At 39.5% G+C, this 16422-nt stretch overlaps 1 protein-coding gene across 1 annotated transcript; it reads right to left on the bottom strand.

The window, feature by feature from the left end:
- Nucleotides 1–1822: 1822 nt before the first annotated feature.
- On the bottom strand, nt 1823–15879 carry Dfd (homeotic protein deformed). The gene is made up of 2 exons (XM_072021317.1): nt 13775–15879; nt 1823–3981 (listed from the first exon to the last, which is right to left on the bottom strand). Exons 1-2 carry the CDS (start codon nt 14715–14717, stop codon nt 3293–3295), a joined length of 1632 nt encoding a protein of 543 aa, XP_071877418.1. The 5' UTR covers nt 14718–15879; the 3' UTR covers nt 1823–3292.
- Between the last annotated feature and the right edge of the window lie 543 nt (nt 15880–16422).

The following is a 16422-nucleotide window of genomic DNA, read 5'->3' as shown; positions in this document are numbered from 1 at the left end:
ATCTATAATAACCGAAATGTTCATTTTTCACGTTCGCGATAACGACGAATAGGAGGGGGCGGAGGGGGAGGAGGAGAATGTGCGCAACTTAAGTACGTAGAATGGACGGAGCAACGAAACCGATGATAATAGTTTGTTAAAAACCAGTTACGATAAGAAGTTGACATTGAGAGAATCACTGGATTCTTAAAAAAAAAAAAAAAAAAAAAAAAAATATACAAAATTATATATTATAAGATTTTTTGATGGAAGGATGTCGATCTTTTCTTTGTTTTTTTTTTTTTTTTTTTTTTTTAGGAAACACGACGTTATTGTAAATTACGAAACATTTATTTATTGATTCAATTTACTTCACGATTGTATCTTGATCGATCGTTACGATCAATATAAATATAATCATCGAAGTGTGCCCAAATACGTTCTTATCGCACAGGCTATATACATTATCGGTAGAATGTCAAGGAATATAATGTCACACTTAGTAGAACGTTCTTGTAAACTCGTGCGCTTGCTTGCTTAGAACTGGCTAATTACACTAGGACCGCCTTTCATCCTCGTCCATTCGGAACAGAACGTGACGCGTTTAATGCTTCTTAATATCTCTATATTCCTATATTTAATCAGATAAACATCGTTTTGGTATATCGTCACAGCGACTCTGTGCATTTAAATCAACGTTTGATTGCTATTCTCTCTCGCTCTCTCTCTCTCTCGTAATACATCGATTCGTCTGACGCCACTTGCCACATCATTTTCTTTTCGTAATCTAAGTGCTTGTTATTGGTCGTTCGGTATACTTTCTCGATAAAAATAGACGATATCTCGCAGCATTATTTACAAGATGCACGTGACGCGAGCTTAAACTGAATTTCTTCTCAGGAGATTTCGCGGTCCGACGATCTCGCTACGCCCCGTCTGACGAGTACAGGAAGCTTCCACTTTGCCCCGGACAACGAACTCCGGTTGCACAGGCAAACAACTCTGGCAAATTCAAACAACGATTGAAGAAATGAACGGGTCTGTTGTTAACAGGAAACTCGGAAAAGGAATGGAGAGAATCATCTTCCGAAGTGGAATTCAAACAACGATTGAAGAAATGAACGGGTCTGTTGTTAACAGGAAACTCGGAAAAGGAATGGAGAGAATCATCTTCCGAAGTGGAATTCAAACAACGATTGAAGAAATGAACGGGTCTGTTGTTAATAGGAAACTCGGAAAAGGAATGGAGAGAATCATCTTCCGAAGTGGAATTCAAACAACGATTGAAGAAATGAACGGGTCTGTTAACAGGAAATTTGGAAAAGGAATGGAGAGAATCATCTTGCGAAGTGGAATTCAAACAACGATTGAAGAAATGAACGGGTCTGTTGTTAATAGGAAACTCGGAAAAGGAATGGAGAGAATCATCTTCCGAAGTGGAATTCAAACAACGATTGAAGAAATGAACGGGTCTGTTGTTAACAGGAAATTTGGAGAAGGAATGGAGAGAATCATCTTCCGAAGTGGAATTCAAACAACGATTGAAGAAATGAACGGGTCTGTTAACAGGAAACTTGGAGAAGGAATGGAGAGAATCATCTTCCGAAGTGGAATTCAAACAACGATTGAAGAAATGAACGGGTCTGTTAACAGGAAACTTGGAGAAGGAATGGAGAGAATCATCTTGCGAAGTGGAATTCAAACAACGATTGAAGAAATGAACGGGTCTGTTAACAGGAAACTTGGAGAAGGAATGGAGAGAATCATCTTCCGAAGTGGAATTCCAGTTCTTCTGCTAAAGGGAAAGAAAACGCAGCTAAATCCGCATATTTATAGACAAATATTCTCAGTTATTCTCTTCGCTACTTTATTAACCTTTTCTTTCTTATTCTTGCATAAACATGTTCATATCGAAACGCAGGCGTCACTGTACATTTCCTTCTTCTACGCGAAGAAACAACGTTCAAAGATTCGCTTGGTGAACATAAATGTGTTCTGTGACAGTTCCCTATCGAATACTTAAGACACTAAGACCGCACACTTACGTAATGACATACGAAATATGATGCACTTTAATCACATAGCAATAAGAATTTCTTTACACGACTATATACATGGCGTACGTTATCCAGGTGTATGTACACTTTCACGCGTCGTGCAACGAATCGATTCCTTTTTCCCGTCTCGTTTTTTACGTTTGGGTCGGTTATCTATGGAACCAGAGCTTTCGACAAAAGGAAGAATCGAGGGATTGGAAGCTTCGACTTTTGGAAAACCCAGTAACGTGCTGTGAAATATTTGGAATTAATTTTCAATGTTACAGGAACCTAATAGAAGTAACGCAAGGGGGGAACGTCGAAGGTGATGGTGTTTTCGGAACGCAGAGAATTGGATCGTTAGAAAGAAGAAATTTTGACTTACGACGTATCAAGTGCAGTTTGTCAACGCTACGCACGAACTTCTTTCACAAAGCTTCAAACGATAACTCACATCTTTCCACACTCTTTTACAAACTGTCCGGTGTCTATCAGTTCCTGACCAGAGCTTGTAAATCCTCAACCCTGTTTTCTACACCTAGTGACACTTGACAAACGTCCTCGACATAGTCACTCAGTCTTCAAGTACGCGCCATGGTACTTCTCACTTGCAAAGTACTTGGCGTCCCTGTTGCCTCGACGATCCTGTGACACACACTGTGAAGCCGAACGGTCAGACAGCACCGGGAGTGAAAAAAGTTAGTAACCAACATCGTCAGCGCCCATTTGTTTTACCAGACCAGCCGCTCGATCGTCCGCCGTATCATCCAGATGATGATGACTCAGCCGTGTTGGGAGGAGAAAGGAAACTTCAGTCCCATCCTTTGTGTATTCAGGTCACTGTTTCGACTGAGACACAATAGACGGGCGATTTGCGCGAATCACCGTGGCTTCCAGGCCACGTTCCTTTCCAGGATTATAGCAGAATTCGTCCTGGAGAACTGCTGCTGGTTGTAACGGAGCATCGGCGCTTCCGGCTACTCGAATCTCTTTCTTGCCGACAGATCATCCATCAAACAATGATCCGAGCAAGGATCAAAGGGTGACGCAGCTCTTCCTCTTCGAGTGTCTACCCTCGTGCGTTCAGTAGCAGCCAACTATGTTCTTCGGTCGTTCGAACAATTTGTCCACCTCGTGTAGAACTCGTCGAATCTCTTCAGCTCGCTCGATAAATAGCTGACGAATTTAAATTACGACCAAACAGCAACGAACCCCTGGCTAGCAGCACCAACGAAGCCCGGCAGTCGACTCGAACGGTCCGGTTCCCCGGACGGATGTTACAGCGCCGTTAGCCCGTAATCGGACTTGATCGCCGGTGGCGGAATAGGCGCGGAGACCTGCGACAGTCCAGACGGACTGGTGGCCGGGGCAAGAGGACTGATACTTCCGGAGCCGATGTGTCCCAACGGTCCTCCCGTCGGGCCCTCCATCATGCCACTCACATGATGATGACTCAGCTGCGCTTGAAGATGGGCCAGAGGATGCGGGTGACCTTGGAAACTCGGATGAACCACGTTCGTATGCGGAAGAGCGGCGTTCACCGCGTGCACGTCTGCCATGTCAGTCAAACCAACGCCCGAGTCCAAACTAGCGTCGATTCCACTCGACGGGGAATTGTTGTTGTTCTTCCTTTGACTGTTGTTGTTCCCCGTTGCCAATTTCGATCTGGTGGCCGGCGTCTTGGTCGGTTTCGCCGACGGCGGCGCTGTCTGACCGTTCGCGTTCTTCCTGCGTACGTTCTTCGTGTTCGGCAGCTTGTTGTCCTTCTTCCACTTCATACGCCGGTTCTGGAACCAGATCTTAATCTGCCGCTCGGACAACACCAGGGTATGAGCGATCTCGATTCGTCGCCGTCTCGTCAGGTACCTATTGTAATGGAATTCCTTCTCCAGCTCGAGGATCTGGTGCCTCGTGTACGCGGTCCTCTGTCGTTTCGGCTCCATCCCTGGCTGGTATGAGCCGTTCGCTGCAAGAACCAAACAGAGACATCGAGAGCAGTTAGTCGACTGGCTTCTACAGACCAGAATTTATTGGTCGAATTTATTATGATCGTATGGTGTTAACTATGCTTGTTCTTAAGGAGACTGAGAATAGAACGAACAAGTGGAAATAATATTTTCTTGAAATTATATTTAATGATGAATAGATACGATTAGCTTTCTCTCTGTGATTACAGAGTTTTAGCAAGTAATCGTTTCGACCTTATCCGTCATTTGAAAATAGCACGCCACGAATAGCCAAGCGATTATTCAAGCAATTACATGCCGATGTTATCGTCTGATTTTTCTAGTTAATATGCGGCAATCGATTTTTCTTATTTATCCGCGACACCTATAGAAACCACTTGAGAAATAACTCGATGAATGGTTTCTTTAATACAATCGGATTTTTACCGCACACCTCGCGATTCTTCTTTCTAACACGCTTCCCCGCGTGTTATAAATGTAATTCTCTTTGGATAAAGAACAGACCTCTACCTGGATGATCTAAAATTAACAGTCTCGAGATTCTCTTCAGGATTTTCGCGAGTAACGAAGCTGCTAAAGTGGCCGCCACTTCTAAGGAAACTCTACGTCTGGTCTTTTTGGCTTTCTCAGCGTATAGACAAAAGACTGGGACGAAGGGAGACCATAAACAGTGGCTTCAGGGCGGATCTGCATCAGCTCAAATTATATTCCTATTTGTATTTACAATTCTCTATTAAAATATATTTTCTACTTTACAATTTATCCACGCGTTTCGTTGTTCAGGCGTCTAACAACCTCAACAAAAGGTTTATTTAATGGCTAAAAAAAAAAAAAAGAATGGTGAGATGAAGAAAGTGAATCGTGATAAGAAATGGAAAGTAAAAATACAGCAGACAATTAATAACGTGCATCCATGTGAGCATTTTCAAGGTGTACAGTCTGAATGTTAAATTTGTTGCAGCTTGCGAACGAGTACACGCTTCGAACAGTGACAAGCATCATTATTTTGAGAGTTGTACTATTGGCGATACTCTCGAGGCGACGTGTCACCGTCTAATGGCACACGCTCCACTTCATGGAACGCGCGATCACCGATCGCAATGGATAAAGAAGCGTGACACGTGCATCGACACCATCGTTCGCCAGTGAAACGCTGAAACAACTGGCTCTACATTTTCCAATCGGCTGACCGATATCTCAAGGCCGCGTTGCTCGAGCGCCAAATAACTGGAATACTCGTCGAAGTTCCAGCAGGATTATCGAAGTTATTAGGCAAAAATTAAGAAAATCGTGAACATGGATTTGGTAAATTCAGATGGTACTTTTGGTTGTGAAGTAATATGAAGATTGTACGTACAGTGTAAAATTGAAGGTAAATTGTTTAGAAGAAAGTATTTTGAAGAAATTCAGGTCTGAAGTTATTTGGTCATTTTCATAGTAAAGATATAATTAAAAATATTATATAGTTGTAAATATTTCAAATTTACAAATAAGATCATATAGTATGGGAATAAACAGTTGAAGAAAATAGGTGAAATACTTGTTGAAATTCGAGCAGGATTATCAAAGTTATCTCTTCTTAGACAAAAAGTGAAAAAAATGGTAATTTGCTATGATACTTGAACATAAATTTGGTAAATTCAGATGGATCCTTCTGGTTGTGAAATAATATGAAAATTGTATGTACATTATAAAGTTGAAAGCAAATTGTTCAGAAGAAAATATTGTGAAGAAGTGCAAATCTAAAGTTAGTCAAAAGAATGATAATTTGCTTTGTTATTCCAACATAAATTTGGTAAATTCAGATGGATCCTTCTGGTTGTGAAAAATATGAAAATTGTATGTACATTATAAAGTTGAAAGCAAATTGTTCAGAAGAAAATATTGTGAAGAAGTGCAAATCTAAAGTTAGTCAAAAGAATGATAATTTGCTTTGTTACTCCAACATAAATTTGGTAAATTCAGATGGATCCTTTGGACTGTGAAATAATATGAAAATTGTATGTACATTGTAAAATTGAAAGCAAGTTCAGAAGCTCAGAAGTTCAGAAGAAAGCATTTTAAAGAAATGCAGGTCTGAAGTTATTTGGTCATTTTCATAGTAAAGATATAATCACAAATATTATATAGTTGTAAATATTTCAAATTTACAAATAACATCATATAGTATGGGAATAAACAGTTGAAGAAAATAGGTGAAATACTTGTTGAAATTCGAGCAGCATTATCAAAGTTATCTCTTCTTAGGAAAAAGTGAAAAAAATGGTAATTTGATGTGATACTTGAACATACAATTGGTATATTCAAAATTGGTCCTTTTGGTTGTGAAGTAATATGAAGATTGTACGTACATTGTAAAATTGAAAGTAAATTGTTTAGAAGAAAGCATTTTGAAGAAATACAAGTCTGAAGTTAGCCAAAACAATGATAATTTGCTTTGATACTCCAATATAAATTTGGTAAATTCAAATTGGTCCTTTGGATTGTAAAATAATATGAAAATTGTATGTACATTGTAAAATTGAAAGCAAGTTCAGAAGCTTAGAAGATCAGAAGAAAGGATTTTGAAGAAATGCAGGTCTGAAGTTAGTCAAAACGATGATGATTTGCTTTGATATTCCAACATAAGTTTGGTAAATTCAGATGGATCCTTCTGGTTGTGAAATAATATGAAGATTGTACCTACATTGTAAAATTAAAAGCAAGTTGTTCAGAACAAAGCATTCTGAAGAAATGCAAGTCTGAAGTTGGTCAAAAGAATGATAATTTGCTTTGATACTCCAACATAAATTTGATAAATTCAAATTGGTCCTTTTGATTGTGAAATAATATGAAAATTGTACCTACATTGTAAAATGGAAAGCAAGTTGTTCAGAAAAAAGCATTTGGAAGAAATGCAAGTCTGAAATTAGTCAAAAGAATGATAATTTGCTTTGATACTCCAACATAAATTTGATAAATTCAAATTGGTCCTTTTGATTGTGAAATAATATGAAAATTGTACCTACATTGTAAAATTGAAAGCAAGTTGTTCAGAAGAAAGCATTTTGAAGAAATGCAAGTCTGAAATTAGTCAAAAGAATGATAATTTGCTTTGATACTCCAACATAAATTTGATAAATTCAAATTGGTCCTTTTGATTGTGAAATAATATGAAAATTGTACCTACATTGTAAAATTGAAAGCAAGTTGTTCAGAAGAAAGCATTCTGAAGAAATGCAAGTCTGAAGTTAGCCAAAAGAATGATAATTTGCTTTGATACTCCAACATAAATTTGGTAAATTCAAATTGGTTCTTTTGATTATGAAATAATATGAAAATTGAAAGCAAGTTGTTCAGAAGAAAGAATTTTGAAGAAATGCAAGTCTGAAATTAGTCAAAAGAATGATGATTTGCTTTGATACTCCAACATTTATTTGGTAAATTCAAATTGGTCCTTTGGATTGTGAAATAATATGAAAATTGTACCTACATTGTAAAATTGAAAGCAAGTTGTTCAGAAGAAAGCATTTTGAAGAAATGCAAGTCTGAAGTTAGTCAAAAGAATGATGATTTGCTTTGATACTCCAACATAAATTTGGTAAATTCAAATTGGTTCTTTTGATTATGAAATAATATGAAAATTGTACCTACATTGTAAAATTAAAAGCAAATTGTTCAGAACAAAGCATTCTGAAGAAATGCAAGTCTGAAGTTAGCCAAAAGAATAATAATTTGCTTTGATACTCCAACATAAATTTGGTAAATTCAGATGGATCCTTTGGATTGTGAAATAATATAAAAATTGTACCTACATTGTAAAATTGAAAGTAAATTGTTTAGAAGAAAACATTTTGAAGAAATGCAAGTCTGAAATTAGTCAAAAGAATGATAATTTGCTTTGATACTCCAACATAAATTTGATAAATTCAAATTGGTCCTTTTGATTGTGAAATAATATGAAAATTGTACCTACATTGTAAAATTGAAAGCAAGTTCAGAAGCTTAGAAGTTCAGAAGAAAGCATTTTGAAGAAATGCAAATCTGAAGTTAACCAAAACAATGATAATTTGCTTTGATACTCCAACATAAATTTGGTAAATTCAGATGGATTCTTTGGATTGTGAAATAATATGAAAATTGAAAGCAAGTTGTTCAGAAGAAAGAATTTTGAAGAAATGCAAGTCTGAAGTTATTTGGTCATTCTCATAGTCCCAGTACAATCACAAATATTATGTACTCACAAATACTCCAAATTTACAAATAAGATCATACAATATTGAAATAATATCTTACTTGTTATCTCTGCGTTATTTCAGATGCCATCATCTGAGCGACGTTACACAATTGAATGAACAGAAGCGAAAAAGTCTCATGTGCTTGATAAATTGACATGTTATTCGTCTGATACCGCGATGAAGATTGACTTTAAGGTAGTCGTTGAGAAAAAATGCACAGTCATAAGAAGTGGGTGTAAAAATCAAAGTGACAAACAACGATCCTCTAATCATTTTGTGTTCTTCACAACCCCCATAATAAATTCGAATGACCCAACTGCAGTATACTTTTATCTCACCCTTTCAACCCCTTGCATCACCCTCTTCTTCTTCTTCTTCTTCTTCTTCTCATTACTTAACATTTCAAGCTTCCACAGCAAAACTTCCAAAACTGTTAATTAGCGTCAAATGAAATAACTTTTCATTCTATTCACATAAATATACAATTCTATTACATAAACAAACGAGACCAAAGCAACATAAGGGAATACTGAAAAGAAGAGAGAGAAACAAGATGCAGGTTATGTAAAAGGGAAGAAGAAGACACCCAATAGAAGAATACGAAATAACGTGAGGACCAAAGGACACAGAAGAAGATACTAAACGAGACTAGAGAAGGACTGATAGAATTGACAACAATAGTGAAGAAGAGAAGAGCAATACAAGACGATGAGGAACGACAATAAGGAAACACAGCAAGCAGGCAAGAGCCCAAACGTTGCCATAATTTTAGAGACAGAATATATAATGCATAGGAGGGGAGGTAGATACATAAGAAAAGAGAGATAGACAAGGAAAAGAGTTTAGATAGATACAAGGGAGGAGCAAGAGAAAGCTCGTCCAAAGCCAAAAGGCACGTTCTAAATAAAAATAAATAAAATAATAATATTACATAAATAATGAAGAGATTCAACTAACTCCAATGGCATATGAACTCCAATTTAGGTAGAAGAATTCCATTTTTTGATGCAACTGTCTATCGAACCCAATAATTTAAATTGTTTCAAGCATATTGCAGAGGTGAAAAATCACAGACGATGAAGACAATCACTAAATCCTGATATTAAGAATTGCACATCCGTCGATGAGCGCAAATAAATGGAGTTGTACGTAGAAACTGCTTATCCTGCGACGAGTTGGTACGAACGAAATTCTACAGTACAATTTCTCCGTCCACTTTACACCCCATTTATTTCTCCCCTTATCATAAGCCTCTATCGTAGTTCTATGGTTTTCTTCTAAAGACTCGTAACCGAGACTCGATATCAGAAGTGACCATCGTGGCTCGTCACTAGCATCGGTTCGGGTCGCGACGAAGGTGACACATGAGAAGAGATTGGTGCATCGATTCGTTGGTCGTATCACAAGCGACGTCAATCCTCGCGTGGCATGCTAGAAGCGTTCCTTGGTGGTCCGTACGAGCACGATAGAGGAAGCATGGCAGCGAGTTCAGTTTAGAATCTGTGCAGACACATTCCATTCCGAAGCTGACCGACGGTCTCGAGAAGCCCCTCCTAACAGCAACGTCCGGCCGCTGAGCTTCGAACATCCAAAGGGGGAGAGATTGCAGTCTCCGACAGGCCGTCGGACACGCATACCAGACTTTACTGGCACTGAACGCGAAAGCGAGGACCGTGTTATGCGCGAAAATGATACTCCTGCGGATAAAAATGACGACGCTCCGCGAGGATGCATTTGGAGCTTGCGAAGAGAAAACGAAGATTCTTTTCTCAGGATGGAACATGTCGTACGTGTATCTCGAAAGTGTCACAAATCAAAATAATTCAGACATTTGTTGCAAGGACGTGAAGATCGCCAGAGGAGGATTTCAAGGACCAAGGATTACTAAAACATTGTTAACATTACTACAATAATATTTGACTATTGTTCGTTGCAGTTCATTCTACTATCGTCAACTAAGTGTTTGATATCAAATGATATTTTTGTAAGCTTCTATTAATAGTTGAAGAATTTGTTTCAGTTGTGTCACTTTTAAATTATATACATTTGCAACATGTTGGTGAGACAAAAGGAGGAATTATAACTAACTGCATTAACTTTTGTGCATTTGTGGGTAATTTAAAGGTACAGAAATGTACAAAAAGATATCAGGCTTTGGAAGTAGAGTACTTGTTGCAATTTGTAAACCATAAAACAAATCTCTATACTTTTTGAAGCTCCTAATTTGTTATAGCGATATAAAATTGCATAAAAATTCACAGTACAGTTATGTTCTTTTCTCAGGATGCAACATATCTCAAAAGTGTCACAAATCAAAATAATTCAGACATTTGTTGCAAGAACATGAAGATCGCCAGAGGAGGATTTCAAGGACCAAGGATTACTAAAACATTGTTAACATTACTACAATAATATTTGACTATTGTTTGTTGCAGTTCATTCTACTGTCCTCAACTAAGTGTTTGATATTAAATGATATTTTTGTAAACTTTTAATAATTGTTGAAGAATTTGTTTCATTTGAAATATGCACATTTGCAACATGTTGATGACACGAAAGGAGGAATTCTAACTAACTGCACTAACTTTTGTGCATTTGTAGATAATTTAAAGGTACAGAAATGTACAAAGAGATATCAGGCATTGGAAGTAGAGTACTTGTTGCAATTTGTAAACCATAAAACAAATCTCTAAACTTTTTGAAGCTCCTAATTTGTTATAATGATATAAAATTGCATAAATATTCACAGTACAGTTATGTTCTTTTCTCAGGATGGAACATATCTCAAAAGTGTCACAAATCAAAATAATTCAGACATTTGTTACAAGAACATGAAGATTGCCAGAGGAGGATTTCAAGGACCAAGGATGGAACATTACTAAAATAATATTTGACTATTGTTTGTTGCAGTTCATTCTACTGTCCTCAACTAAGTGTTTGATATTAAATGATATTTTTGTAAACTTTTAATAATTGTTGAAGAATTTGTTTCATTTGAAATATGTACATTTGCAACATGTTCATGAGACGAAAGGAGGAATTCTAACTAACTGCACTAACTTTTGTGCATTTGTAGGTAATTTAAAGGTACAGAAATGTACAAAGAGATATCAGGCTTTGGAAGTAGAGTACTTGTTGCAATTTGTAAACCATAAAACAAATCTCTATACTTTTTGAAGCTCCTAATTTGTTATAACGATATAAAATTAAATTAATATTCACAGTACAGTTGTGTTCTTTTCTCAGGATAGAACATGTTGTACGTGTATCTCAAAAGTGTCACAAATCAAAATAATTCAGACATTTGTTGCAAGAACATGAAGATTGCTAGAGGAGGATTTCAAGGACCAAGAATGGAACATTACTAAAATAATATTTGACTATTGTTTGTTGCAGTTCATTCTACTGTCCTCAACTAAGTGTTTAATATTAAATGATATTTTTGTAAACTTTTAATAATTGTTGAAGAATTTGTTTCATTTGAAATATGCACATTTTCAACATGTTGATGAGACGAAAGGAAGAATTCTAACTAACTGCACTAACTTTTGTGCATTTGTAGATAATTTAAAGGTACAGAAATGTACAAAGAGATATCAGGCATTGGAAGTAGAGTACATGTTGCAATTTGTAAACTGTAAAACAAATCTCAATTTAAACTTTTTTAAACTTGATAACAATATAAAATTACATAAATATTCTAAGTCCAGTTATAACACAGAATGTCATAGATGATATTCTGATACTGGTAGCTGACACAACTAACTTTCTCTTCTTGCAAGAAAATGAAGAATATGCCTAGTAAGATTGTTCTCCTTGACGAATTAGAATTATATTGCATTCTTCTACGTAAATTTCGGTAAACAATTTCTATATAAAAACTAAACAGAAGAATAGTCTAAGCCATTTTTGAAATTCATAAAATCAAGATTAAAAAAGCACCATTTTTTTTTTTTTTAGCGTCGAGATAAAATATACAAAACAAGGGATGATAAAAATGAAAATGCAATTTTCCAAAACTACCTACATACGTATAATTTTCAAACTTACTGCACGAATCGCTTTTTAATTATCGAGCTTTCGACTAGCCATAGCTCGATTCCAACGGAGCTTACAATACAACGAGAAAAAAATGTAGGAAGAAAACCTTTGTTACGGTGGAACGACGCGTTAAAAACTTGTTTCGCATACGGTGCGCCGTGCTTCTTTCATCGATGATATTTTTTGTTACCTGGAAATATGAATTATGATATTCCGGTTCGATAGTATCCGTGTAGAACGGCCTGAAAAGCGAAATAGTTGCAAGCTGGAATGAGCAGCACTTTCCCCGGTCAAAACGGAATAGAAATTTGAGGCTGCAAAGGCAGCCCAATTCTCTGGCATATTACGTTGCAAAAATTCCCTTTGTAGATTCATAATCCTTCTGCGAAATGCCTGGCGCAGACGGGAACGTTCGTTACACGTACCGTTCATGCCATTCCTAACGCCGCGTTTCCAATGAATAGTATTCCAAGCTTGTTGTGTACTATGTTATCGTGTAATTCCTCAACATTTTAATATTCAATGAATATATCGACTTTCTTAAAAAACGAGACAGACCACATTCACGTGTTCAAGGAATATAAAAAGTTCCAAGTAATTTTTACTAGAAGCTTCTTTGGAAGGAAAGTCTATCTGTTTGTAACGCGAACGAGCTACAAGCAGGTAAACATAATAGAAAAAAAGGAGAGAAAAATGATCGTATAATACGCGTCTACGCTTGAAACCTATTTCTAACAACGAGATAAACCTTCCGTCGATTTGTCTGTTTTTCTAATACGTGTTTAGAGTCGTCCTTAAAGTTCGCTATTTCTCAAGTTGACGTGTGATACGAGATGAAGAATAGCGGCACTAAGCGTAACCGAATAGGTGGTAAATGGGTAGGCTTCTAAAATCTCGCACAGGTGATCGGAAGGTGCAACGATAAATTGCAGCCCATCAGTCTTCCGACTGCTCGGTAACGCGTCACCTTGCGGCCTCGGCGTATTAGTTTCACAGGTAAATCCTGCAACATCGCTTCCGAACTCTCGTCATGCGCTCCGTGGCGTGTGGTAAACACATGGCGATTATGTTTTTATCGTCAGGCGTTTAATAGTGAGCTAATAGCGGCAAAAAAGCGAATACGTGCAATGAATCGGATTGTCAGAAAACACGATGAAACTGAGAACACGTCGAAGTGAGACGAAGAAACCGATTAATATCGCATTTAAAACCGAATAATACAATAGAATACGTAGCACAATACAGTGGAATATATGGAATATCAGAGTAGGTTAAATGGAACTTAGACGAACACTACGTTTTTTAAGTAGTAAAACCTGGGATTATGGAGTCGTCATGTTCCGTCGGACAAAGATCGTTAGTCTTTCTTGCCAATATCTAACGTATAATTTCCAAACTATCAATTAAAATTGAATGAAACCGCGGAAAACAGCGTATTTCGTGGTGGGACTTGTCTAAATTAAGCTACAATTGCTCGATCTTCATCGTGATTGGGACGTAGGAATAAAAAGGGGCGTTGAAAGTTCCAACTCACCGACACCGGCAACGTGAATCTTTTTCATCCACGGATAAATCACACGGTCCCCGTTCTCCTCTTCCTCTTCCTCATCCTCCAGCATCCCCGGCGACCCGTCCATCATTTGATCATCTTCCATGTCATCCTGATCGGAAGCCTCGTCCACGTGATGCTGTTGCTGCGACTGCTGTTGGCTCTGTTGTTGCTGCTGCGTCGGTTGCTGTTGCTGCGAGTTTTGTATATGTTGAGACTGTTGACCGGTAGCCGGTTGCTGCTGAAGATCCGGCGAGTTGTCACGATGCAGCTGACTAGAACTCGCCGGACTGCACGCGTTACTTTCGTGCGGTGTCTGCTGTTGACTCGGCTGTTGATGATGTTGAAGACTGTCCGGCGGCTGCACATGATTCTGCATAATACCCGGTGATAGCGCAGTGGAGCCGAGAACAGTCGATGCGGACACAGGTGGTTGCTGCTGTTGTGGCTGTTGCTGGTTCTGCATCGAGGATGGGCACGTGAGCGGCGGTTGTTGAGCCTCCGGCGGCATCGCCAAGGCGCCCACCGCGTGATGATGAGGATGCAGACTCGCGTGATGAACGGCGTGCACTTGATGATGAGGATGATGCGGCCCATAGTAGCTGCCATAGCCGGCATAGCCGCCGTTTAGCTGCACCGCGGACGACGCTCCGTAAGGAGTGGACGCAGCTTGATGATGATGTTGATGATAACCGTACTGCAGCTGATGAGACTGCGGATGATTCAAATGGTGACCACCCCCGCTGGCGGGAAAGAAATCCGCCCCAGTGGACGGGATGTAGTTGCTCTGACTGTATTCCTCGCTGGGAGGAAACTTTGGATCCACCATGACGGAAGTGGCGGCCAAATGATGGCTGCTGGCTGCCTGCTGATGTTGGTGATGATGATATCCACCGCCGGTGGATGGATTCATCAGGAACGAGCTCATGTTTGCGTGGATTTCTCGCCTCGCGACGCCCGATCCCACGATTCGAGTCTCGTTACACGCCAAACTATGATCGACGATGGTACCTTTCCAGTTCGTCTGACTCTCCGTCGACGTTCCACGTTTAATTCATAGAATCTCACGGTTCCATGTTGATGATATTCATTGTTGGAAGCGTATACACCGCACTGCACTGTGGCCCGTGGCCGACATCCCTTTCTGCCGCCGCGAGCAGGGTGACTTTTTCCACCGGAGGGGAAAGGGTACCGTGTCTAGACGCAGAAGACGGAAAAGGGAGAAAGACAGGGGGAGAGAAAACGAGCGAAAAGAGCAAGACCACGGAGAGTAGCAGACTCCCGGTGGACAGCTGCTTATCCTCTCCTCTCCTTCCGCCACTTTTGCGATCTTCCACGAAGCTCCGCGGCCTCGTTCGCTCCTTCCCGCCCACCGAAGCCCAATTACCATACCACGTGACCGCGGCACCGACCAATCAGAGCTGCTCCAAGCTTGCGACCATGATGGATAGCGCGGCACGCATGCAACACGTGAGTGGCGCCACGAGAACAACTGCGGCAGGTGCACCAACTTCTTTCTTCGTGCCTCCTTCGCGAGCGACGGTCACCACGGCTCTTCTACGCACTCGTTCTCTATGACATTAGAATTCTTTACGATTTTTTCCTAGTCGTACACACTTTACACTGTTTCATCGACGACAATCTTTCTAACTTTCGATCAATGTCCCCGATGTATCGGGAAAGTCCTACCAATCGCTCGTTAAATCTTCAATTTCGCTGAAATATCCGACCACCGTATGACACCTTCTCAAACTCCCATCGATCCCATTCACTTCACACTGATTTGTTCGAGCGATTCGATCCGAGCAACATAGGCACCGCCGACCAAGCTGTCAGAGAGCCATGAAAGTGAGCTCGTCCTGCCTCGGCAGAAACTCGTCTGGCAACTCCGGCAACTCTGTTCCCAACTCCCTCCAGGTCCAACGAGACCGGCTGGCTCCCAGCCGTTGCGGAGAGCCGGGACACCCCCTCTCCTCGTCGTTCCTCTTACTCTGCCGCCAGCTAACCCCACTCCGCGGAAGCACGAGACCAACCCCTGCCACGGAAAGCGTGGATCCTGTGCCCTTATGGGGCCATACTCGAGGGTACCTAGAACGGTATAGTCACTCCTACGGATCTCCTTAACCCGCCTCCATCCTTCTGAAATCCATCTTACGCCAGCATGGTCAATGCTCGACGAAAACCACGCCGATGCTGTCTAACGTTATTGAGATCGTGACATCGGGGGTTAAATGATATCACCATGCTAATTGGCACATGTCGCCGGGGTGACGCGGCTTTTATCGTATTTGGAGGTTCCTCTTAGTGATAGACGCGTTAGCAAAGCTTCGCATTATCATTGCCGACGTGTAGCCATTTATGGGACATTTAAATCTGCAGATATTTCATCTAATTAAAATATACAACGTATCTAAGGTAAAATAATTATTATACTTATGTAGCGAAACAAATGTCTATTTAGAACGCATCATCGTATTTCCGCTAGTGAAACCATAAATTTGTAGAGAAATCCGCAGTGTAATCGCGAATGAATAGAGCGATATGATACGATAGAATAGGCCGTTTAGCGAGTAAGTAGAAAATGTCATGCGAGTCTGACAATATCAAAATCTTATTGATATCTCGAAAATATT

Source organism: Bombus fervidus, chromosome 19, assembly GCF_041682495.2.
Source record: "Bombus fervidus isolate BK054 chromosome 19, iyBomFerv1, whole genome shotgun sequence".
Lineage (NCBI taxonomy): Eukaryota > Metazoa > Arthropoda > Insecta > Hymenoptera > Apidae > Bombus > Bombus fervidus.
The sequence above is the reverse complement of the archived record's forward strand: the minus strand, read 5'-3'. Positions and strand labels throughout refer to the sequence as shown.

Coding starts and splice junctions, on each gene's coding strand:
- Dfd (XM_072021317.1), bottom strand. CDS start 14,717: ATGAGCTCGTTCCTGATGAATCCATCCACCGGCGGTGGATATCATCAT. Junction 3,982..13,774: donor GATTCACGTTGCCGGTGTCG/GTGAGTTGGAAC, acceptor TGGTTCTTGCAG/CGAACGGCTCATACCAGCCA.